The sequence below is a fragment of the Emydura macquarii genome, unplaced genomic scaffold, assembly GCF_026122565.2.
Source record: "Emydura macquarii macquarii isolate MOO-44397 ecotype Brisbane River unplaced genomic scaffold, CSIRO-AGI_Emac_v2 contig_2676, whole genome shotgun sequence".
NCBI classification, from domain to species: Eukaryota; Metazoa; Chordata; order Testudines; family Chelidae; genus Emydura; species Emydura macquarii.
In genome coordinates, this window is record NW_027132813.1 from 4,174,606 (window position 1) to 4,198,683 (window position 24,078).

Below are 24,078 nucleotides of genomic sequence, written 5' to 3' on the forward strand. Positions count from 1 at the left end.
GGACCAAGGATAGTGGTGATCTGCTTCAGCATGCCCCTGATACAACTCTTTCCTCTTCCTTACACTGGGGTCTGGAGGGCAGCTGACATAAAAGATGTGATGCTGTGTCTGCCAGTGTCACATCTGCGGAGATTCCCCTAAAGGGGAATTCTCCAGGGTCAGTTTCTGGCCTCAGTGGATTGGAGAATCTGGCCTTGAGACGGCACAGGGGCATGCTCCTGCTGAACATCCACTTGGCATTGGTTCACGTTTTTGTGTGGTGAGTACAGCTGACTGACTCCAGGGATCCCTCTCATCATGTAGTTTCTCTGTGTTTCTTGGCGTCTCCCGCTAAAAGGGAATTTGGCAGGCCTGTGTTCCAATGGTGAACTCAATAGTTGAGACAATATAAGGACTCTTGCCCAACTGCCTCCAACTGGGATACAACCTTTCCGGACTGCTGTGCAACCTCTACTGCCGGCACTTCCTCATGGAGGCCGTTCAGGCTTCTGGATAGCCGTGTGTTCCTGGGTATATACACAGGTATGTGCACTGCACCATAATACACCTGGTTCTGCTCTCATATTGGCTTTACGCCAGTGTAACTCTGTTGATGGAGTGAGATCAGAATCCGGCCCAGTGCCTGAAAGCTAGGATGATCCCGCAGAACTAATGATGACTGGCATTTGTTTGACTAGTGAGTTAGGGTGAAAATCTTTCCACTTGAATCCCTCCTCCTTTAGAAGATGGCTTCTGAAACTTGCGATCTCCTATTCTGCCTCCTGGATGAATCTCCCCCCAGGTTCCAGCTCTGTTGGCTTAGGCTGGGCTGTTGCCCAATATACTTGGTTTATTCTGTGGGTGTCGGATAAAGAGAAGAGGAGGAAAAACCAGGGCATTGATTATTTTTTCTGTCTGGTTACTTGCAGAAAGAGATGGGTTCAACTGAGGATCTGTACCTGTCCACACGGAAGGTTAAAGAGCTCTCTGTCATTGATGGCCGAAGGGCTCAGAACTGTGTCATTCTCCTCTCCAAGTAAGTGCAGTAGCTCTGAATTCATGTGTATAGCGTGGTTAATAGGAATACTGGTAAATACAGATCCGAACGTACACACACGCTCAAATACTTACTGTGCTCAGCCCATGGACACCTGCATGTGCGCACACAGATGTATCCACAACCAGGTGAGGGATAAGCACTTGCCTACGTGGAGTTGTATTCTACTCCTGGAGGCCCAAATGTATTCGCAGGCTCTCTCACCCACCTGGCCATCCAAAACACACACGTGCGCGCCCCACAGATGTATAGCGAAACACGGGCAAGTAGCTAGAGACTCTCAACTGTTAGAAACACGCACAGGCAAGTGTATGCATTCAACAGGGCATGGGCTGTCCCAAGATGATGCACACTGTGCACCATCTATGTCATTTTGCTGCATTTTTTCTTTCACACTTTTCTCTGCATATTGCTTTGAGGAGCCCCTTGGCAGCACACCAAACACACGAAGGCTGTTGGCATATCCAAGATGTTTTTTCTCCAGCCCTGTTTTTTTGATTCTGGCCTTTGTGGGTAAGGCAGTGAATGTGAGAGACATTCAGGAATAAGAGTCTGTTGTTTGTGGATTTAGCTGTTAAGGACCAACAGATATTCTTGCATCCTCCATATCCTCCTGCAATGACCTATGTGTCCTCAGATGCCGTGGTATCTGGGCTACATGCACGCCTTGCTTGCCCATTGCCAACCAATCTAGGCTAGGCTAGAGGTCTGTTGCTAAACAGCAGATCTGGTGCAGCACTAAGCTCTGCACAGGAAGACTCCCCTTGCTACTGGAGAGGAGGATCAGTAACTGGGGGGGAGACGGCTTTTGAAGGAGAGTTGGTGGCACTCAGAAAAAATCATTCCATTGCTCAGCAGAAAGTGCAGGTTAATAAGCATGAGATTCCTCCCCCACTCCAGCAAACTAACAGTTAATAGCAAAGCTGCAATCAGACCACCAGAAATGGAGCACTGTTCTTTCCATTGCTTAGTGAAACCCACTGAGGTTCTCATTATGCTACTTATGTGGCATTAGTCTGCATGTCAGCGAGACGTCCTCCGCCCCCCATTCCCAGCGATGGGGGTCGGTTTACATTTTTCTGCCTACAGTAGTTGCCTATGCACGTCACTGGTGGCTGGCCGGGGGTTGTTTAGGGGCAGCAGGATTTTCATGCTGTTTGACAGATCTGCTGAAGTGTGTCTGGGGCCCAGATTAGCTCTCTTAAGCACATGGAATGTATCTTATAGTGAAGGGGGAGGACCCCAGGGTGAGAGCCCATTACTTGGGTTGTTGACAAGAAATGTTGTGTTTTACACGTTTTTTTTTTTTTTTTTTTTTTTTTTTTTTAAATACGCATTTAAATGAACTGTAACCTGGTTAAAGGCACCAGGATGAAGCTCCAGGGAGTGAATTTGTGTCTCTGTCTAAAGAACAAGAACAACTTGGGGCACCAGCTTATTCCTCCAGCCCTCACTCTGCCCTGCTCATGTGCCGCACCCCTGCCCTGGGCAAATTCCCTGAAAGAGTGAGAGGGGAGGTCATTCTCCAGGCCTTGTCTTCCCTTTTGCAACCATCAGCAAATGGGCCTTGGGGGTTGGTTCTGAAACGTGTACACTTGTACTCTAGGAATTAGCTTGAGAGCCATCAGCTCACTTCACATGGGCCACCAAACCATCATCAAATGTGCATGACTTTTAATAGCTACTGACTTGGTTTGGATTCAAACCAGGGACTTATTCCCATGCCAACCAGTGCCCACAGCAAAATACATTCTGACCCCTTTGCTAGCAGTCTTAGTAGAGAGGCCAAGGACTGAATGGGTCATGGAGAATAAACTCCCATTTCTGTCTTTGAGGAGGTCATATTTGAGCCTAATTGATAGAGCAGTAACAGGGGAAGCTTACAGTGTGCTCTGTGTAACTAGGCAACACCCATCTCCAGCGGTATCAACCCAGCATTTTCCACGTACATTAAATAACCTAGAAAATTAAAATTTGATAATGGACAATAGGAGCTTTCCCTGAGGAAAGGCTGAGTAAGGACCCAACAATGTGGCCCGTGATTGTTGTTTTATTTAGAATTCACAGATCCATAATCCCTTCCCAACTTCACAATACCCATGTGAGACAAAAGAAGCAAAAATCCTTGGGCAAAAGTTTTCTTTAAGTTCATGCCTTTATGCTCCTTGGGCTGGTCAGATTTGTTTCCAAGTGCAGCATGCAGCTTTTTCAGGTTGATTGCAGGCAATAATTAAAAGGGATTTTATGATGCCTTTTCTGTTTCCTTCCCTCCCCTGCTTCCTTCTCCTTCCCTCCTAGCCTCCAGCAAGCCTTTGAAGGCGAAATGCTCCAATCAGGGAAGGGAATCAGCATTCATGAGCATGTTTCTTTCCCTGCCCTCTTCGCAATGCATCTTATGCATGCACATGCGCACACAAAAGGAGTTTGTTTTAAAGAAGAGATGCTAAACAAACGGAATACATTTATGTAATTCTAAAATCCAAAGTTGCAGACCCAACTCTTAGGTTGCCACAGTATTTTCCAACAGCTGTTTCCAATTGATTATAACTGTGCATACATCCCTGTAGTTTATTCCTTCTTTGTTTACACTAAACTGTCGTGTCCTTTAAAGTAAAATAGCTGTATGAGGTTTTTTCCATTACTCGAATGATTTTGTTTTACTAACACGGTGTTAGAAAGGGTCAGGCAGAGCTCATATTTCATAGGGCCCAACAAACCAAAACCTAGCGGGAGAGGGAAATAGACCTCTCTCTCTCATTTAACAAGACTGTGGCAGAAGGGATTAATTGGGATAAATTAAAGGGGATGAAAATTGGAATGCTGGCTGAATTGTGTTTGACATGGAAATTAGTTTGTAAATTTCCTTCAAAGTCACCTTCGTCTCCATATCCTTCCTCATGAAAAGCGTTTTTCCCCCAGCCATTTACCAGTACTGCAATTTTGGGGTTTTCTCCAGTGCGGCAGGTGTAATACTCCTCATGTCTTGGAGCCTGATGAGTCTAGATCCAAGCCCTGGTCCATGTTAGTTAGCTATAGATAGGCCAACTGCAAAGGGCTCAGAGAGATGCTTTACAAGGTCAGTTTCTCTCACAGTCATTCCAGTATGTCCTGTTTCAGCCAGGTCACAGGACCAGCTCTTTCTGATGTGTCCTGGCTTCCACCAGGTCCAAGGACAGTCCCTTCTATGGTTTTTCTGATGTACACCGGTTTCTGCCACATCAGAAATCAGACTCCCTGATAATATTCCTGATATCCCCAGTTTTCACCAGGTCAGAGGTCTGTGGTCAGACTTCTGTGGCCTGGAACAGTTTGCCTGTCCCTCTGGAGCTCATCAAGTCTCCATCTCTTTTCAGCTGTCAGCTGAAAATTTCTCTGTTCTTTTTTTCCCTTTACCTCTTCTCTCTGTGTCTGTAACTATTGTTAGGACTCCCTGCTTTAATATGGTGTCCTGGCACAATTCCGCATAGTGTTTGCCCTATGCAGGCAGGTGTCTTATGTTGTTTATCTCTGTGAATCAGTATGGGCATGGGCAGTTTATATGAAAAACGTTATTCACAATAAAGGAGTGTTGTACTGAAAGCACATTGGGACTATTTCATGCAGGTGGGCCAATCACGCCTCACCTGTGCTCCTTGGTCAGCAGTGACCATCCCCAGAGGACAGGAAGAATGATGAGTGCAACAGAAGTGTCAGAGAGAGAGAGAGGCACACGCAGGTGTAACTGAGGGGAATTGTGGGTGTTTGGACTCGGGCTGGAGGCTGGGCTCTGGAACCCTGCGAGTCGGGGTGGGTCTCAAAGTCCAGGTTCCAGCCCAAACCTAAATGTCTACTCTGCAACTTTTAGTCTCACAGCCTGAGCCCCACGAGCCCAAGTCAGCTGTTCCAGGCCAGCCATGGCCATGCAGCGTATCCTTTATTGCAGTGTAGATGTACCCTAAGAGGCTGGGTATCACACCAGTCTGCTACGTGGTACTGCCTTTTCAGCACTTCCAACCCCTTCAATCCAGACATCAAAGGGGCTGGGCATGAAATAACCGTCCCCCTCCCAGTGCTGTCCCCGTAGCACTCCTAGCCCTCCCCTTTGCCATGGCAACCACATCACCTGGAAATGATGGCGGCATCTCTCTCCACCTCCAGCAGACTGTGCTGGCAGCTGAGAAAGAAGGTAGCTCTGGAAGGTTGTATAGTCACTGCTTGCTGGGAGATGCAGCAGCAAGACTAGCTCAGCCCCTCTGCTCTCTCTGCTTAGGATCAGCTGCAGATAATGTCTCTCCTTGAGCAGGGAACGAATGGGGAGGTGACCATCTTCCTGGAAAGAAGTAATTAACCTCTGTCTGGAGATTGACAGTGGCTGTGTTTCCAGACAACTCATTGTAGCCCAGTTATAGAGGAGTGAAGTTTCTCTGTAAGTAAAATGCAGTGAAGGCATTGAGGACCTTCTCTACTTGTAACTGTGAAGGTTTGTCTGTACACAGGAGTTGCGCTGCTTTAACGAAAGGTACGGTGTTAAACCGGTGCAGCTGTGTGTGTGGACAGTCAGACATGGGTTTATACTAGTGTCATATCGGTTTATCTTACCCCTGTGTATAGAGATAATTCAGGGGATCAGTAATGGGATATGGCCACCAGTTCAAATCCAGCCTGGTTTGGCAATGAATAGCAGGCACTATTATCTAATGGCTGTTTGGTGGCGGATGTGAAGTGAGCTTGGGAGGTGGAGGAAAGTAATTCCATTTTCTTTAAGACAAACATGCATATCCCAAAAGTATACCACGTGTCAGCCAGTAAAAGCCAGGATCAGATGGGCCATGGAGCCCGAGCTTCATTCTTACCATACAGTCATCTCTCTAGGTCAGGATTCAATGTGGTAATGTGTGTTGAGGAGGAGTTCAATGCTGCCATACCTATTCTATGAGTAAACAGAGCTTTTCGGTCTCCAGGGCTGACAATCCCAGTTCCCGTCACAAGAACTACAATCCTTTTTGAAAAGGTAAATGATCTTGTTCAAAGACGAGAGATTTCTTTTCCTAGGGAAAGAGGAAAAGTGGGAATGAAATCCTCTTGGTAGGAAAAGTTGACATACTTTGAATAACTTCATGGTACCCTGGCAGTACATGCTGGCACTTCTTCAAAAGCTGAGCAAGACCTACCAACACTTACCCAAGAATGGAGCAATAAACTGAATTGCTCTTTCCTTCTGGAAAAAATTGGTGGGTGAATGATGGGTGCAGTATATCGGTCTTGCAACGGAGTGGGGAGGTGGTAACCCCAGCTTGAATCAATGGATATCTTTACGGAAGAAAAATGAGAGTGTGCTGGATGTCTGTAAGGGAGATTGATGCAAAACTACGGCATGTCTCCCGGGCATGTTCCGAGTCAGGCAGACGTCTTTCTCCGAGAGGACCAAACAATAAGCCACTTGATGTCTGCAAATGAAGTTGGCATTAAATCAGCTGAGGTGTCCCGGGGAGATTAGTGATGAATTACTCTGCAGAGTCAATAGGGATTATTTATGTGTCCTGAGGGAGGGAGGCTGGCTAAGTACCATATTAGAAGCTATTTGGTAGTTGTTCAGCTTTAATACCACTTGAAGAAGACATAAGCAGTTGGATCTCCTTGCTCCATCACCAGAGGTGGGGGGCAAGTAGAAGGGGTGAGATTCCTTCCAGTGCTCCTTAGGTCCTTTTCTATCTGACCAAGGCGGGGGCAGGATGAATGCAGGTTTGGGCACTGTTTGCACTACAGAGAAAGCATATTGTAGCTGAAGAGGGTGCTGCATTCCCTTTTAAGTCACATGTCACCAGCTGGGTTTGACGCCAAGATCTCTGTTGTCACTGAAGATATATGAAGCAGAGAGGATGCAGCTGGAATTACACATGCCATTTGGAGTCTGGAGGACTGTGGCAGTTGAATAAATAAACTTTGGCTCTGGAGAGTTGGTAAGAAAGTCACTGATGTTGGAGAATAGCGATCCAATGCTGAGCTGTAATTTCTACAGTGTCACTTTTCAGGCCATAATTACACTTTAATTTGGTGTCTGTACCACACGCCAGGGAAACCTCTATTCATTCTTGAATGGAAAGCTTTTACGCATCTGCTTTAGGTTCTTGTTTAATCAGCTCACCTGTTTCTATTTAACAGCAACACATCTGTTTCATGTTACTGTTGGCGATTTTCAGATCTACTTCATGGCTGATCAGGAGTTTTGAAAATAGAATGAGAATCACTTGATTAACAGCCCTTGGGCCAGTTGTTCAGCTCGTTTCTCACTGTGGAAAACTGTATTTGTGCTGTTGAGATTTCAAGAGTTATAAGCAGTTACTGCCCCAACAGAAAAAGAAACCCCGTTTTGATGAGACACTTTTATCAGATTTAATTGGCTCTGTAATAGTCTGGGGTGCCCACCTGCAGGCTTCACAACCCCATTGCAGGCTTGCAAGTGACTAAGCTAAACTTCCTCCCTGCGGATGATTGGGCAAGCTCCATGGCTGTCTCTAGTGTGGGCTGGGCCCACGACACCAGATGTTTTCCTGCTAGTGGTTGGTCACAGATGCATCCAAACAATCAGTATTTGTGTAGCTGTCTGTCTTTTGGGGGCTTTCAAATATTTTTGAACAAAAGATTCCTGAAGTGATTTTGCTGCTGGTGGCAGGTGCCAAACCAATGGAGTTGGAAACTGAAGTCCTCAGTTAGGCCACTGCCAGATTAGAATGACCAGCAGCAACATGAACCTCCCCAGCTCAAACCTGTCAGTCCAGTTTTTGGCTCTCTGTTGAAACTGGTGCCAGTTGAGAAGGATGGTCTATATAATGACTGCTGTGTTTTTCCATATCTTCTCAGCCGGAATTGTTTCTATTTTTGGTCAAGTTGAAAATCAGAGTAAAAACAAAGTTAGGTTTCCATGTGAGAGCACAGCGTGTGTGTGTCTCCTCTGTAACAGGCTGTATGATCTCTGCCTCCCAAAACGGTAGCTATCTCTTGTAGAGAGCAGACTCCTAGAAATATAATGGTGCAGTCTCAAGAAAAACAAAACCATCACTTTCCGTAGCCACAATGTGTGTGTATCTGCTAGGAACTGGGCAGAGACCCACCAACTCATTTCACATTAGACTCTTCAGCCATCAGGTGGTAACAGGTTTTGATCACTAGCAAGTTTATAGAATCACAGATTTTAAGATTGATCGATTTTGAGGGCAGAAGGGACCAGGCCATTAGATCATCTAGTCTGACCTTCAGTTTAATGCAGGCCATCGAATTTCACCCAGTTGCCCCGTGTTGAGTCGAACTTAGTCAAACTGGTAACCTAGAAGTAGAATGTTTTTTCCAACTTTTCATTTCTAAGCCTTTTAATCTTCCCATCTCTTCCAGCTATGGCTCAACTGTATGCCTTGTATGGAAATCTAGTTTCCTTACCTTTCGTGATGGCAATTTGCCCTGTGCCCCATTTCTAAAACAGACTGGATGAATAGTTGGGAACAGCATAGCTGAAGTTAGTTATTAGGCATAATTTTTTAAAAGCTTTTGAATGTCTGCTGATTCATATTTTAGTTTCCAACTGTTGATTATATTGGGCAACATTAAAATGATTTAAATTTCACAGATTTAGTAATATTTCCTGTCTGTGAAAATAAAGCATTTACATTTGCTTTTGCATAGTTCCAAAAACGTGATCCCATTCAAATGGCAATAGCAGCATAAAATGTTACTGTGATGTTTCTCAGCACTGAAGACAAAAACATTCTGCTGCATTCATCAGCCCCAGGACTCATTTATTTTTTCATTTTCTTTTTTCTGTTAAATGTTACCAAGTAATGCACTGATTGGAGAAAGTCCATGGAGACTGAAGTCCTTTCCGCACAAAAGTTCCCCCTCTACCCTCTATGGCCCGGGTTTCACCCCCTATGTAGAAACTTTCTTTGGGAGTAAGATGGAAGTTCCCTTTGTGCTCCGTTCAGTCTGGAGAAACCAAGCATGGTGGGTGGACCTTGTAATGTGGACAGCTGTTCACTAAGAACTGAATTGTGGGCCACCAACCGTATTTCAGGCAAGCCACCAAGCAGCCATTATGTGATAGCAAATTTTGATCGCTGCTGGTCTGCACTGGATTTGAACTGGTGACCTAGAGGTGAAAAGGCTCTTTGATCAATTCACTGAGCCCTGCTTGTTTTGCAATGACTGATTAACTGCAGACCTCTAAAGAAGAGGGCAGAGTCTGGAGAGAGGAGGAGGATAATTTTACCACCTTGTCCATCTGGTGCAGGAACTCCTATCTTTCAGTGGCTAGAACTGCTGAGGGGTGATGAGATGCAAATAAGTCATTACTTGCCTACATTTATGCTGTCAATTCCCTTTTCAGCTGTGAATGCTAGCATGGTGAATTTATCAAGCAAAACCAATACAATTGTGCAAAACAAACCTGTTCCCTGATCCAGAAGGGAAGGCTCGCCACCATTACTCAGTAGCCTTGGAGATGCTTTAATATTCACAGAGGTGAAGCACAGATTAATAGTCAGATTCAGTGGTATGTAGACAGGGTTTTGAGCAGTAAAAGTGTTTGAAAATGAAGGTATCTGAGATGAGGGAAGATAAAAGGAATTCTCATGTATGAGGAGCTGATTATTATTCTCTTCTTGCCTTTGATGTGGCTTTGATTAGCTGAAGAGGAGAAAAATTATGATCTGGAAAATTTTTGTACACCAGAATTGATTAGATCATCTTAAACAAGGCGACTGACTTCTTTAGACTGGCAAAGCATGGGAGTGTGTGTCACAGGGGGCTCTGTGTTGAAGCTGTCAATGTAGTCTTTCATTCCTTGTGCTTTCTGGAGGGCTTTTTGTATTGTCCAATTTACTAATGGGGCAGTATTAACACTGTTAAAAGGTTGAAGCTGTCCAATGAAGAAATCAAACAGGCGATCTTGAAGATGGATGAACAAGAAGATCTGGCCAAAGATATGCTGGAACAGGTGAGAAGAATCACAATTACTACTTACAATAGTCGGCTGAAGGATAACGGGCCAGTTTCTCCTCTTGGAGCAGCTCATTGGGCCTATTTGAGACCTAGGGTAAGTGGTTATAGTAGGTCTGAATTTGGCCCTGAGACATAATGTAAAAGAGGAGAATTCTGCTCGGTGTGCCAAATTCATCTCTTGTTGTAACCCCATTGATTGATGGAGTCATACCTGGAAGAGTTTGGTTCAGTCTGTTTTTCTATTACATTTTCATTTAAGTTTCCTGAGCGATATATATGTGGTTATGATTTTTTATTAGTAGTAGTATTTCTTTCATTAATTTCTACTTTCCCTTAACTTCTTCTCTTCTGCTCAATCCACTTCTCCTTTCTTGTGTTGACCATTCTCCTTTCCTTCATTCCTGGTTTAGCGATTAGAGCAGCAAACTGGTATTCTGGAGATTTTGGTTCTATTCTCAATTCTTCTGTTGGTTCACTCTTTCCCTGAGTTGCCCCATCTGTAAAATGGGGGTAAAATGCTTAGAGCTCCTTGGATAAAAAGAGCTAAAAAGTGCAAAGTATTATTATTCTGACCCCTCTATAAGAGAGAGTCCCTTTTTTATGCTTGATCTTCGTGTTTAATTGTATACACAAAGTTTTGATATTTTACAACTCTGTGCCCAGCTCCCCTGCGGTCACAGGGAGATTAAGGTGCTTTGTGCCTTGATATCGGATTGTTGGTTTCTTGAGAGAAAATATTAGAGCAATGATGAAAAGCAGATCCGCTGCTTGGTGCTCCTCACAGGCAATTTGCTCCCTGTGAGTGTGGGCTGGAGTGTGTGAAAGACAATACTGAAGCATGACTCCCACCAGATATGTCAAAAATCTGTCAAAGTATGAGCTTTTAAGGTCAGTACATGAATAGCAGCCTGTGTCAGGCATATATACAGTGGCGTAGATATTGTTTATTGTTTCTGCAGAGCAGGGCAGGCCAGGATAGAGATAGTTGTAGCTTTGTGTGGTACTCTAGGGTGAGTGGGATAGATAATCTACACCCAGAGGGGTGGTTTCTTCTCTCATTTACATCATTGTAAATCTACTGTGGGAGTAAAAGGAGTTCTTTCTAGATTTACACTGGTGTAACTGAGAGCAGAATTTGGCACCTACTAGTTACAAATGGGAAAGACCCTTTGGAACAAAAAAGGATCTACGGAGGTCAGTGAGGAAGAATACAGGCAGAACAGCAAGCAGATGTTTTAACAGGGTCCCTTTTGTAGCCACAGCTGCATTGCTTTGACATTATAGTCACTTGGGGGAATCAGAGCAGCGCTTCCTCACAGTAGCAGAACAATTCACTCACTCTCTTTTGCACATGGTCTCGCGCTCCATCTGCAGGTGTTTGTGTCTCTCTTTCTCTCTTTCTGGTTTTTGATTGGCATCTGTGGTTCTAGCTGCTGAAGTTTGTTCCTGAGAAGAGCGATATCGACCTGCTAGAGGAACATAAACACGAAATTGACCGGATGGCCCGGGCAGATCGATTCCTCTATGAAATGAGCAGGTCTGTATGACATATGATGAGAAAATGTCCTGGGGGTTTCTTGGAAGCTGCTGTAATTGTGATAGAAAATGGATAATGTGGCATTGATGGAAAATAATCAGGATATTGTGGGCCAGATTCTGCACTGCATTACACTCCGGGGCTGCCAGACGCCCACAAGATGAAGGCATTTCAAATCATTTGAATATAAGCATTTCTTGGTGGTAAGAACTCTCTCTGGGCAGCATTTTGGGAGAATCACAGAGTTGGCCAGAACATGTCTGTCACACTCATCCAACACTGATCATGCACACAGATGTTCAGATCTGGCTTTCAACTGCTGGATCGCCTGGTTGGGATTCATCATACACTTCTTTTCCATCCTTCATTAGGATCTGCCCCTTTCCCTATCCCAACCTGTCACCTCTCCTGGGTGGGACCTCTTTTTTCCCTTGACTCCATTTGGAGTCTACTATAAAAATGCATCTTTCAGAGAGAGATTTGAAACCTTCCAGCTGCTTATGAGATATGATTAAAATACAAAGCTCTGTGTCCTTCCACTATAAGCTCTTCAGTCTGAGTAATAGTACTGACCGACTGGTATTGGGTCCAATAGGCCTTTATATGCTTCAGCAATTCCACCTCTGGCTTGGTTTTGTACCATTAAGATGTACATAAAATGAATTGCACCTGTGCTGAATCTGAGTTTCTGAAGGCTCCTTCAGAGGTAGCCTGGGTGTCATGATGTCCCTCTGCTTCCCCTCATGTAGGATTGATCACTACCAGCAGCGGCTGCAGGCGTTATTCTTTAAGAAGAAGTTCCCAGAGAGGCTGGCAGAATGCAAGCCAAAAGTGGAAGGTACGGCAAAGGTCTCTGCTGGGAGATGGTGAAGGGGCATGGAGTGTCAGAGAGATCTAGCCACATATGAAGCACTACGTACGTGCTGTGTTACTAGAGCGTCAGTCAGTACAAGGCAAGATCACCAGCTAACATTGTCAGTATATACGAAGGTACAATAAAGTTGTTACTGCAGTGTGTCTCCTGACTGCTGCCCTATAAGTTGTCCTGTACCCCAGAGCCACCACCAATCAATGTGCCCCTTTTGTAGTGTCAGACTTCCTTCACAGCCCCAATCCCTGTAATTTCCCATCAGGTGTGGCTGTAACAGCAGATACAGTCCCTGGTTCTCTTCTGTAAATGTACACTTTTTAAGGAGGGGAAGATAGGACTCATTCAGGGTATTTAAGTTGTTCCAAGGTTTCCCTTCTTGGATATTACAGTGAGTACGCAAGCATATTCCAGTCAGCATTTTCAAATGACGTTGTCCCAGGACTGGACGCTTTGAGATTGGGGATCCCTACGACTGTGCTTTGGAATGCTTAGAATTGGGGGATAAATGCCTTCAGAAAGGCTGCTGTGAGGTAACCTTACGTCCTCTTTTACTTCTTTTCAAGCCATTCTTCTGGCCTCCAAAGAGCTCACCCGCAGCAAGCGCTTGAAGCAGCTCCTGGAGGTGGTCCTGGCTTTTGGCAATTACATGAACAAGGGCCAAAGGGGAAGTGCATATGGCTTCAAAGTCTCCAGCCTGAACAAAATTGCAGACACCAAATCCAGCATAGACAGGTAGACTTGAAAGTTCCTGAGCAAATGAAAACTACCATGCTGGATCTTGCTTCCTCTGGTGACATACTGTAGAGAATTTAAAATGATGTCTTACCTTTACATTTCAATGGTGCTTTCACTCTGTAGGACCCAGAAGTGCTTTAGAAACTATTAATTCAGCACTGCAATGCAGTTACATCTTGGGTGGAACTTGTCAATTGTTTAATGCATACAGCAACACTACATATATTTAAGATTCCAGAGCTAATAGAAACTGCAGGGGTCATTTCTTTAGAAACTGGCAACCTGAAATCTTTAGCAATCACAAGAAGCCAGGGCCATAGTTCTCCATCTCATCCAAAACGCAGTCCCCCTAACAGTACAGTATGTCCCCTTCCGCCATTCTGTGGCATTCGTAATGACTCAAAGGAAAGAATGCCACCTACTGAATCAATCACCCTGCAGCACTTTAGCTTCTCCTTGAATGTCTCCTGTGGAGGTATTTACTAGGCTGTACCCACCTTTGCTGGGTTCTGATGAGACAACAGCTTCATGGGGAATGGCTTTAGGCTGTCACAGATTGAGTAACTGCAGTAAGAAGTCATATGGAATTAATCCCCCATCTAAAAGACATTAAACCAATAAACCTGAACTCTATTTTAATTACTGCTATGTGCTTCTCGTATACACGTTCTGAGGTTCCCTGTGTAACTACTGCGTGGATAGTTTTTTCCTTTGGTCTGGCGGAGCCTGAGTTTCCATAACTGGAATGTCCTCCTCAGATATGATGGCATCCCCATGTCCCAGCTCCCTTTAATTCTTGAAAGGAATGATTCTTAGGAGAATATTTTTTTTTAATCAGTGATACTTTCCTTTCATTTACAGAATTGCTGATTCATTGTTGGAAGTTCACTTCATTTGATATACCAGATTCTATTACCAAACCCTAAGCGATGGCTTGCATTACCCTCAACATCTTTCCTTTCTTATTTGTGTCCTTTTATCTTAGGAATATTACGCTATTGCACTACTTAATTATGATCTTTGAGAAGAACTACCCAGATATCCTAGACATGCAGTCTGAACTGCAGCATCTTCCTGAAGCAGCAAAAGTCAAGTAAGTCCAGTGCTATTGTCAGTCTTGGGTCTTGGTTCAAAATCTATTGAAGTCAATGGAAAGACTTCAATTGATTTCCGTGGGCTTTCAATCAGACCCTCAGTTGCTTATGAATCTGCTCTACTGGTGTATTCCTAAGTAAGGAATTGTCAATTGCCATGACTCCATTGACATCAATAAAGGTATGCTGATTTATGCCAGTTGAGGATCTGTCTCTGTCATTTGTGAAATCCTTGAGAGTTTTATGCAAACATGTCCCAACCTGTATGATACTCCTGAACTATTCACCATAACTAAACGATTTGTGGTTTGTAATTCACTATTTGTCCTGTGCGATTGGTAACCTAAGTCATATAATATTGTGTCTGCTCCATGCTGAATAGTTGGAGATTGTTTTAAAAAAACAGTGAATAAGTCCCAGGCTGTTGAAGCCATTTTCAAGATAGTCCATGCAAACCTTTGTACAGACATAGTTTTCACTTTTCACTAAAGTTTTTGTTGTAAACCAAAAAGTTCCTGTGGATATTTGTGGAAAATGAATAAAAAGGTTTCAACTACCTTCAAAACTACTTTGGAGTTTTTCCAAAGCTCTGTTTCAGAATACCTGTGTGCAGTATTTGCCAAGCCATTGTTCTTTGTCTGAGGAGCTGGTCTGGTACTTCTATAGCTTGTGAAAAGCAAGAGAAAAACAAATGCATGTTATAAAGAGAGAAATACTGTTCTCCCAGGGGCCCCTTAGATGTTAATTAGCAGCAGCGCTGATGGTGTGTTTTGAGATATAGACTCTTCTTCACTAAGGAATTGGTTGACAGTCTGAGAAACAATTTTTCACTCACTAGTAACCAGCAACCAATTTCTAACCAGTGATTTAGAGGTGACAGACTTCATCTCCTACTGGTAATGAAAAGTACTCTGACTTTTGTATGCTAAAGAGATATCCAGTAGAACACTACAGTTTAGTAGGAGTTTATCTGTTAGTAAGCATTAGGCCAAGATTGTGTTAACCTAGGATGTTGGCTCATATGGGCTCCTATGTGATGAAAAAGTCAAAACACAGTATTTGGATAGTGCATGACAAATGGATAGTTCAGTAATAAGTTTGACCCTAATGGGATTCTGTAGTTAAGTGGGGGAGAAAATGGTGTGTAAAACTGATCTAAGACCATTGTTATGTGTGTGCTGAAGCTGAGCTCCCTGACTGTGAGTCAGGCACTTATCACAAGCCAGGCCTGTGGCTAGCATTCTGTGCTAGAGAGCTGGGTTAAATTCACGAGCTGGGTATCTTGCCTCCTGTGACAGATGTTCTGAGGATAAACCTTTCTCTCCTTTCCATAAATACCATGGAATCTTTAATCTGACCACAAGCAGTTAGGACCTTGATTTTACATCACATACAAAAGGCAGCACAGACCCCTTCCCCCAGTTCCCAGCAGCTGGGATGGCTGGTGCCGGAGGCAAGATCCCAGACTTGATGGACCAGTGGTCTGTTCTGCTAGAGCAGTTCCTGTATTTCTGTGTAACACTGCCCTTTTTGTTTTAACTGCTGCGTCTCTGTGTCTCCCTTCCAGCCTGATGGAGCTGGAGAAGGAAGTTAACAACATAAAGACCGGATTGAAAGCCGTTGAGGTTGTAAGTATGTCAAGATTTCCAAATCTCCATACTAAAAATGTCCCACGTGGGATTTGGGGTACTATATTTTCTGAGAGAAAAGAAGGGGGCTTTTCTTTTCTCATTAAGCACAATGAGTTCACCGGGAAAAATAAATAAAAGCTGCTCCCGCAAAGCTCCTGCTGATGATCCTAGCAGACTTCGGCCTTAACAAAAGGCTCGTTTGATCTGGGGCTGGAGAGTGAGAGATGGTTTGACAAATGGCGCACACACCAAAAAGGAAAATAAACCTTTCTTTGCTTTGTGCTGAGGAAACGCTGGTTGCTTAGCAGGTGTCTCACATGCCCCTCTGGGACAGGAGTAAACAGGTGGGGAATACACTACAATTATAACCTTCCCTGTCTGCCAGCAACCCAAGGAGCTGCCAGGGAGGGAGAAGGAAAGCATGGATTAGACAGAGGGGACCAGGATGAAATGTTAAATAAAGAAGCTGCAAGACAGCATGCAATGGCATTTCTTCCCATGGTTGCTAGAAGTCCTCTAAGCTGGCTTCTGCTACCTTTGTTTCCTCAGCTTCTGGTTAACTTGTGCAGAGAACTCTTTCAAAGCTGATTAATGCAAAGCGTTGCATTTGGATAAAACAACCCTTCCACCCAAGGTTATTATGTCACAGGGGCTAAAACTGAGGCATTGGTGTAAATGATCCAGGGGTTCAGCTTTTTATGTCAGCAAATTGTTCCTCAACCTAGAAACCTCCTGAAAAATAAACAATCATAGGCGTGCGCACGGGGTGTGCTGAGTGTGCCCAGGCACACCCTAATGCAGGGCTTGAGATACCCGCCAAAAATAAGTATGCCGGCAGTGAGGAATGACGTGACCGGTGATGCGAGCTGCTGTCAAAAATAAGAACGCTGGCAGTTTTTTCGGCGGCGGGGAAGGACCTGGCGTGCGATACGAATTGCCGCCGAACATAAGGACATTTTTCTGGCAGCGGGTAAGACGCAGGGCAACTTCCCTAGGTAATGTGTGCACACCCTAATGAAGTGTGCTGCGCACGCCTATGTAAACAATAACTACGCAACAGAAGAGTCTTGCACTTAGGACAGAAAAAGCCCATGCATTGCTACAGACTGGGAACCAAATGCCTAAGCAGCAGTTCTGCAGAAAAGGACCTGGGGGTTACAGTGGACAAGAAGCTGGATATGAGTCAACAGTGTGCCCTGCTTGCCAAGAAGGCTAATGGTATACTGGGCTGCATTAGTAGGAGCATTGCCAGCAGATCAAGGGAAGTGATTATTCCCTTCTATTCGGCACTGGTGAGGCCACATCTGGAGTATTGTGTCCAGTTTTGGGCTCCCATTACAGAAAGATTGTGGACAAATTGGAGAGAGTCCAGCAGAGAGCAACAAAAATTATTAGGGGGCTGGGGCACATTGCTTACAAAGAGAGGCTGAGGTAACTGGATTTATTTAGTGTGCAGAAGAGAAGAATGAGGGGATTTGAAAGCAGCCTTTAACTGCCTGAAGTGGGGTTCCAAAGAGGATGGAGCTAGGCTGTTCTCAGTGGTAGCAGATGACAGAACAAGGAGGAATGGTCTCAAGTTGCAGTGGGGGAGATCTAGGTTGGATATTAAGAAAAACATTTTCATAGGAGGGTGGTGAAGCACTGGAATGGGTTACCTAGGGAGGTGGTGGAATCTCCATCCTTATTGGTTTTTAAGGCCTGGCTTTACAAAGCCCTGGCTGGGATGATTTAATTGGGATTGGTCCTGCTTTGAGCAGGCCGTTGGACTAGATGACCTCCTGAGGTCCCTTCCCTTCCTAATCTTCTATGATTCTATGAAACCTGTATGAAGGATCCCATTCTCTATTCATTTCTGTGGGTTTGTAGCGTAATTTCCATAGAACCCTGTTTGTTTAATCAAAGCTGGCTCTGGTATGTCTGCATGGGCTGCAATCACACCTCCCTATTGCAGTGTAGACATACGCTCAGTCATCCTGAGGCAGCATGGTGTTGTGTAAGGCAATGTGGTCTGTTGGACTGAGTTTAGGGCTTGGAGCCAGGAAGTCTTTCATTTTAATCTTGGCTCTGCCACTGACTTTCTGTGTGGCCTTCAACAAGTCACTTAACCTCTCTACCTTCCATCTGTGAAATGAGGATTATAATTCTTACCTACCACAGGGTGTTCTGAGGGTTAGCTAGTTAATGTTTGCATAGAGCTTTGAAAATGTAAAGTCCTATGTAAGTGCCAAGTCTTACTGTTGTTATATCCTCTCTCGCCTAAGTTCGTCTAACAGCTGCATGGCTGCATATTCCCAATTTCTTCTCCCTGGGCTTGCAAGCCATGAATTATGAATCCTACACTGACTGTCCTGTACTGACTGTGGGACATGAGTGCAATGATGACATTAAATAGAGGTAAAAGAAAGCATTTGAGATGTTTGGAATGCAATGAGACCCTTGCTGTGTTTAGCTGTCACTGACCTTGTCAGTCATGGTTAGCGATTTAAGGATGGTTTATTTCCTTTCAGTGCCTCGTTATCTTTAGGATAAGGGGCTTGGCTTTGTTTTAAAACATGTCAGCTTAATGCCATTGGAAGGTGCCAGACTGGTGTGCTGAAGACCAAAATGTAGGCACTCAAGAGGTGCAATAAGCATCAGTAAAAGTGCAAGCTTCCCCTGCATGATCCTGCCAATGTGCCGTAACATTGCCTGTAGAGACCCTTCCTCTCTAGTCATGACAGCAAGCTCAGTCTCCATAGCCAATTAATTTTTTGGCTTTTGACTTGAGATTGCCAACAAAGGGGCCAACTGGTGGCAAGCATGATTATCTCTGTGACACTTCTCTGCTAGGAAAGGAAATGAGACCCACCATCTAATTTCTTATATGTCATCAAACAGCCTGTAGATGGTAATGACTTTTATCCTCTTTCACCTGGACTGGATTTTAATTGGTGACCAGGGAGAAGGAAGGTTCTGTGTCTTATTACTGGTCCCCAGAGCCATCCTACTAACTTCAGTGAGTTGTCATCAGTTCCTCCTGGATGAAAAGCTCCACACCTAGTGTGGATTGTTGAGTTGGGAGGAAGCACTAGTAACAGAGGCTGCTGATATGGGTGGGTGTTCAGAGGTAAGAAGCACCTGTAAAGCAAATACTGACATGGGATTCATGGTTTGAAGGGACCCCCAGTTATGGCTGATGCAGGCAATTCCCTCCTTGAAATGCAAGTACCTGCTTTGTTTTGTTTTTCTTCTGTGGGTTGTTTGCCCTTTTGTCCTTCCATCTGCTTCTCCTCCACTTTCTCGTATGTGACCTTATGGGGCAAAATCCCTTTCCCATTCAGTCACTATCCCCCACTCTGTCCTCCCTTGCATGATGCTTTTCAGTCTGGGCTGCCAGAACCTCCCAGTCTTGTTCGTTTCACATTTTTGGCACTTAAAATGCAACACTAGAGCAACAATAGAAGATCATTGTCAGGTGTGGGGGAGAAGGTGCAACTTTTGATCACCTTCCAAAGTGTTCTCACCACAGTCCTGGCTCCACTGATTGAGAAGATTCTTTAGGGCCCCATAAAAATAGAAGACTAAAAATAGTTTCACAGTCAGCTGCTCTTGAAGGTACTTGTAACCCTTTGCTTTCCAGGGCTTGCACTGTGATTTAAAAACAGGACACATTCCTTTATTGCTCAGTCCAGCTGTTGGAAACCTCACTTCTCAAGACACACTGCTTATCATGCAGGATACATTGGAGATTAAATTTCAAAATTTAATTTGGCATTTCTTGGCCTCCATCAATAAGCAGCCATTGTTGAAAAGGTGCATTTGGAGACCTAGGGAGGTGGTATGCATATGCAAACTCTTGTGCTGAAGACTGCGGATTGGTTTCCATCTAGCTGAAATGGTGCCTCAGTAATTGGAAGGAGAGCTTTAATGTATAAGCACGTAAATTTTGATCAAATACTCAATAGTTAAAAGTTTTTCTTCTGATTGTGAAACCAGTATCCTAGTGAGATGAGAAATGCTTCCCAGCTTCTGTCACTGAGTTCCTCTCCCCTTGCTGTTGGTGACACAAAGGATATGGTCAATCCAGCTATCTTATCTATCCATCCAAGAAACTTATATGGTTCCCATCACTGCAGTGCCTGACCACTTCGTGATCTTTAATGTATTTATCCTCTCAACACCCCTAGGAGGCCAGGAAGTGTTGTTATCCCAATTTTACAGCGGGGGGAACTAAAGCACAGAAAGGCTAAGTGACTTGGCCAAGGTCGCACAGGAAGTCTGTGGCACAGAAGGGACTTAAACCAAGGCTTCGCAAGTCCTAGACTAGTGCTCTAACCAGTGGGCCAGCAAATTGCCATATTGATCATTCTTTTGAGCAGATTCCATAAACAAAAACCTTCATTTCTCATAAAAGAAATATTGCAGTATCCCTCAGTAAAAACCCAAATCTTGGTACCTCAGTTGTGTTTTGTAAAACTTTTAAAAATAAGACCAAGGCAAACATCTAAGACCGTGTTTACTCTACTACATGTCTGAACAACTCTGTGTCTGAACACTAACCAGTCTGTGCTCTTCTATAATGTCTTTCATATAAAGATCTCAAAGCTCTTTGCAGATATTAATTAGGGGCAAACACTGGCAAACTTCAGAATGCCCCTGTGAGCTTGAAGCAGTGCTGCCCTTCCTCACTGCTGAAGAGCCAGTGTGCTTCAGCAGCTCGCCAGAAGATATTTTCTGCCATCCGCCCAGCTCCAGGACAGGGCAGCTTCCTGAAACCCCTTCCCTGTGATCCACAATACCACAGCACTATTAAATAAATTAGCATTTACTTGCAGTTACCACACACTGTTATCTGAGTTCCTGGTTCTTTTAAGTATAAGGAAAACTGTAGCGTCTCAGATATGTGGCACTTAGATACTAAAAGGTGCCTTAGAAATACAATAAATTAGATGGATAGCATAGAACTCTTTTATTATTCCAGGATCCAGGAGATAACAAGTAAGATTTGCCTCCATCTCATGGAGATTCTTCCTTTGAGTATGTGTAAGTAGGGTTGAGGGGCGATTGTGAACTGTAGTTGCTGATGGGTATATTGGGAGAGAGACCATGCTCTGTTTTAACCAAAACCACTGGACTTACTCAGCCCCATTCTTCTCACTGAGGAACCATTGGGAGCTGCCAGTCAATGCTTCTGATCTTTTTTCTTTCAGGAACTGGACTACCAGAAGAGACGCATGCGGGAAGCAGGGGACAGGTTTGTGCCTGTCATGAGTGACTTCATCACTGTGGCAAGTTTCAGCTTCTCGGAGATAGAAGACCTTCTGAACGAGGCTAGGGACAAGGTAGGAAAACCCTTGGAAGTGCTTGGGGCTTGTTGACTGTAACCTACTGCATCTTTCAGCCAGCAGCTCTCAGGACTTACCTTCTGTGGTTCATTGCTGACTGACAGATAGAAAGTTCCTTTGTTCTGCTTTCTTTGGATCCCAGTGAATAGGCTTAGTGAGAACAAGGGGCAAACTGTGCACCCCATATTTCTGTGTGTAAGAGGAGGGAGGGAAACCTTGATTAGGATCCATCCCTAACCAGCAGACACAGAAGCACAAAATGTGAGAAGGAAAGAAGTATCTTTTTCTTAGTGAAAAGTACAAATTGAAGTCCTCTATTCTCTAGAGAGGGCCATGGAGGTAGCACTCAGGCTTGGACTAGGTCTAGACTGGGCCTCAGATTCCTGGATGAATCTGGGGCAGAGGCTGAATCTTGCAAGCTGATCTTGAGAGATTTTGGCCATTTTGGGTCAGGATCTTCTGGAGAACAGAAACCTTACTCTGGAGCAAAAATGGAAGTAGCAGATTAAGATTCCAGGACACTGATGACGGCAAGGTGAGGGGAGATATTCAAAGAATTTCAGATTAAAGGTAATGATTTTGGCCTATCTACACCATTCACAGGACAGATACAGCCCAGATCTCCTATGTTCTGCCCATTGAATCTTTTTCTTCTCTAGAGCTTATAGGTGAGGATGGTGTGTACGAGGAGAATGGCAATCATGGGTTTTGTCACATGGTGTAAGGAGGTACTGTGTTATTTGGAGTCCTGTCTTTACTATGAGATCTCAGAAGCCACAAACTCTTTTGATTCTTAAAGATCCCATAGTATGTTTTTTCAAGAATAAGGTTGCTGGATCTGGTATCCCAGCAAATTTAGCTAAATTCTGCTGATGTAATGGCAGAGAGATTTTTCAACTGGAGAAGTTAATTCTTTGCTTCCTTTCCTCCTCCTCCCCCAGTCCTCTTCCCCCCCCCCCTCCACCCCCCCAAAAAAAAGTGTATAGGTTGTTGGGCAAGAATGGCTTCTGGGTTCCAGCCCATAGGAGACTACGTTTCAGGGGTAGGTGGGTGATCTCAAATATATACATCCGCAAAATACATTGCGATCCTTCATGTTAAAAAGTACCATAAATGTATCAATATTCAGTTATTGTCATCAGCTTGCACTTGCTTCTTTAATAGTAGTGCCCTTTCTCTGTAGAAGTGCCAGCTCTTTGCTGATGACTAGAAGCTGGCATTAATGCCTCAGTGTTTTGGTTGAATGGGGAAGAACATATATGAAAAGCTCATAAGGATATGGAAATGTTTAAAAGAGAATAAGTCCTAAAATAAACAGCATGTAATGGCAAACTGGTCCTGGTTGGCTGGTATGTTAAAAGCAGTTGGCTGTCCAAAGCAAGCAAGTTATTTCCTTTGGATCAATTTGTTTCCATTGCTGGTGTCAGTAGCTTGCAGAGAGGCTGTGAGAGGACAAGCTGAACTGTGAATAAAATATCAGTAACTTGGTTGATTTTCAGAGGACAAGCATGATGCTGGAGGAGGATCAGGACAATACAATCTCCTCAATAACTCTGTGGTCAGTGTCCTGTCACCATGTTGTGCCATCGCTCTGACATAACATTTCATCACAATGGGGATGGCTTGGCTTTTCCAAGTTGCAGCGTTTGCCTCACAGCACAACATCACAGATATCACAAGGTCCCAACAAGTGGTGGTTAGTTGTTATGTCAGGGGGAAGGGTGGCTTATGTTTCAGACCCTCCAATTTCATTGTAGCATGGCTTCCCTAACAGAGCTTCCATTCTTGGGGTATTTTAGACCTTGATTTTATTCTTGTCTGGGATCAAAAAACTACAGAGGTGCGAAAAAGCAGGAGCTGGGGAAGGGCAAGAGGTAAGCAGACATTTCGACCCTCAAGAAGACTCTGGTTCAGTTCAGTATAAATTTTGACTAAGGGTTTTGCATCAGTTCCTACAGTATATAAACCATTTTACCTATCATTATAAAAATGTCCTTTGCATAGAATTCCCCCTTTATGGCTGATGTAGCACAGAAGTGATCGATTCCCTTAACATGCACTGACTATGGCATATTTGTTTATTTTTGGGGTCAATAGTGGGTTAAAAATATAAAATCGTTCATTCCAAGGCAGGGCCACAACATTTCCTTGATCAGGCCGGAGCAGGAAAAATGCAACCCTGTTGCTTTAAGGATAATTGGAGAGTCTCTCCACAGCCGGACCAACATGTCTGGAACTTGTTGCACACGTTTTTCGACATTTGCCAACATAAAGCATTTAACAAGAGAAGTTTTATTTTAATGATTATAACATACTTAAGAAACCTCTCCCCCATTCCCTATTACCTTCTGCTAACACACCCCTACTATTCTTGAACATATGCCTTTCCAGCTTCTGCTGAATCTAGAGCTTTGGTTCTCCCACTGGCATTAAGCTGCCTTGGACTCCTGAAAGAGAACGGTCTGTCCTTACCAGCACTTTGCTATTTTTCATGTTCGCTTCATTTTTTTCCCTTTCCTCCTCCTCCTCCTTTTTCAAAATTGGAAATTCTCAAAAAACCAGATGTGCTTCCTGGAGCCCATAACAGCTCCCATTCTCAATGGGCTCTCTGTGTTTGCTGAATCGTGAGCTCTGTCCCTGCCATGGAAACCCACTACAACTGCCCAGCAGAAATAGGAGGACAGAACACACAGAGATCGCACTATCCTGTTCCTTTGATTTCTAGAAATGAAACCCTCCCCAAAAAAAAGGACTTAAAAAAAAAAATCCTAATGAGCCCTGGAAGAAATTATCTGGCTCACTGATTTTAATAATAATGAAGCCCTGGTTTTAACACCAGGGATTGAATATTTTTCTAAATATAGTACTGGCTAATTGATT

At 44.1% G+C, this 24,078-nt stretch overlaps 1 protein-coding gene across 4 annotated transcripts in view; it reads left to right on the top strand.

Annotated features, from left to right (window-relative positions):
- Nucleotides 1–24,078, top strand: part of DAAM2 (dishevelled associated activator of morphogenesis 2) — a 252,754-nt gene that overhangs the window by 210,681 nt on the left and 17,995 nt on the right. For all 4 annotated transcript variants that reach the window (XM_067564774.1, XM_067564777.1, XM_067564776.1 and 1 more), the window contains 8 exons: nt 909–1,015; nt 9,917–10,001; nt 11,437–11,543; nt 12,293–12,381; nt 12,978–13,146; nt 14,135–14,242; nt 15,811–15,871; nt 21,064–21,195. In XM_067564774.1, the coding sequence (XP_067420875.1) occupies nt 909–1,015; nt 9,917–10,001; nt 11,437–11,543; nt 12,293–12,381; nt 12,978–13,146; nt 14,135–14,242; nt 15,811–15,871; nt 21,064–21,195 (858 nt within the window). The remainder of the gene's footprint in view (nt 1–908; nt 1,016–9,916; nt 10,002–11,436; nt 11,544–12,292; nt 12,382–12,977; nt 13,147–14,134; nt 14,243–15,810; nt 15,872–21,063; nt 21,196–24,078) is intronic.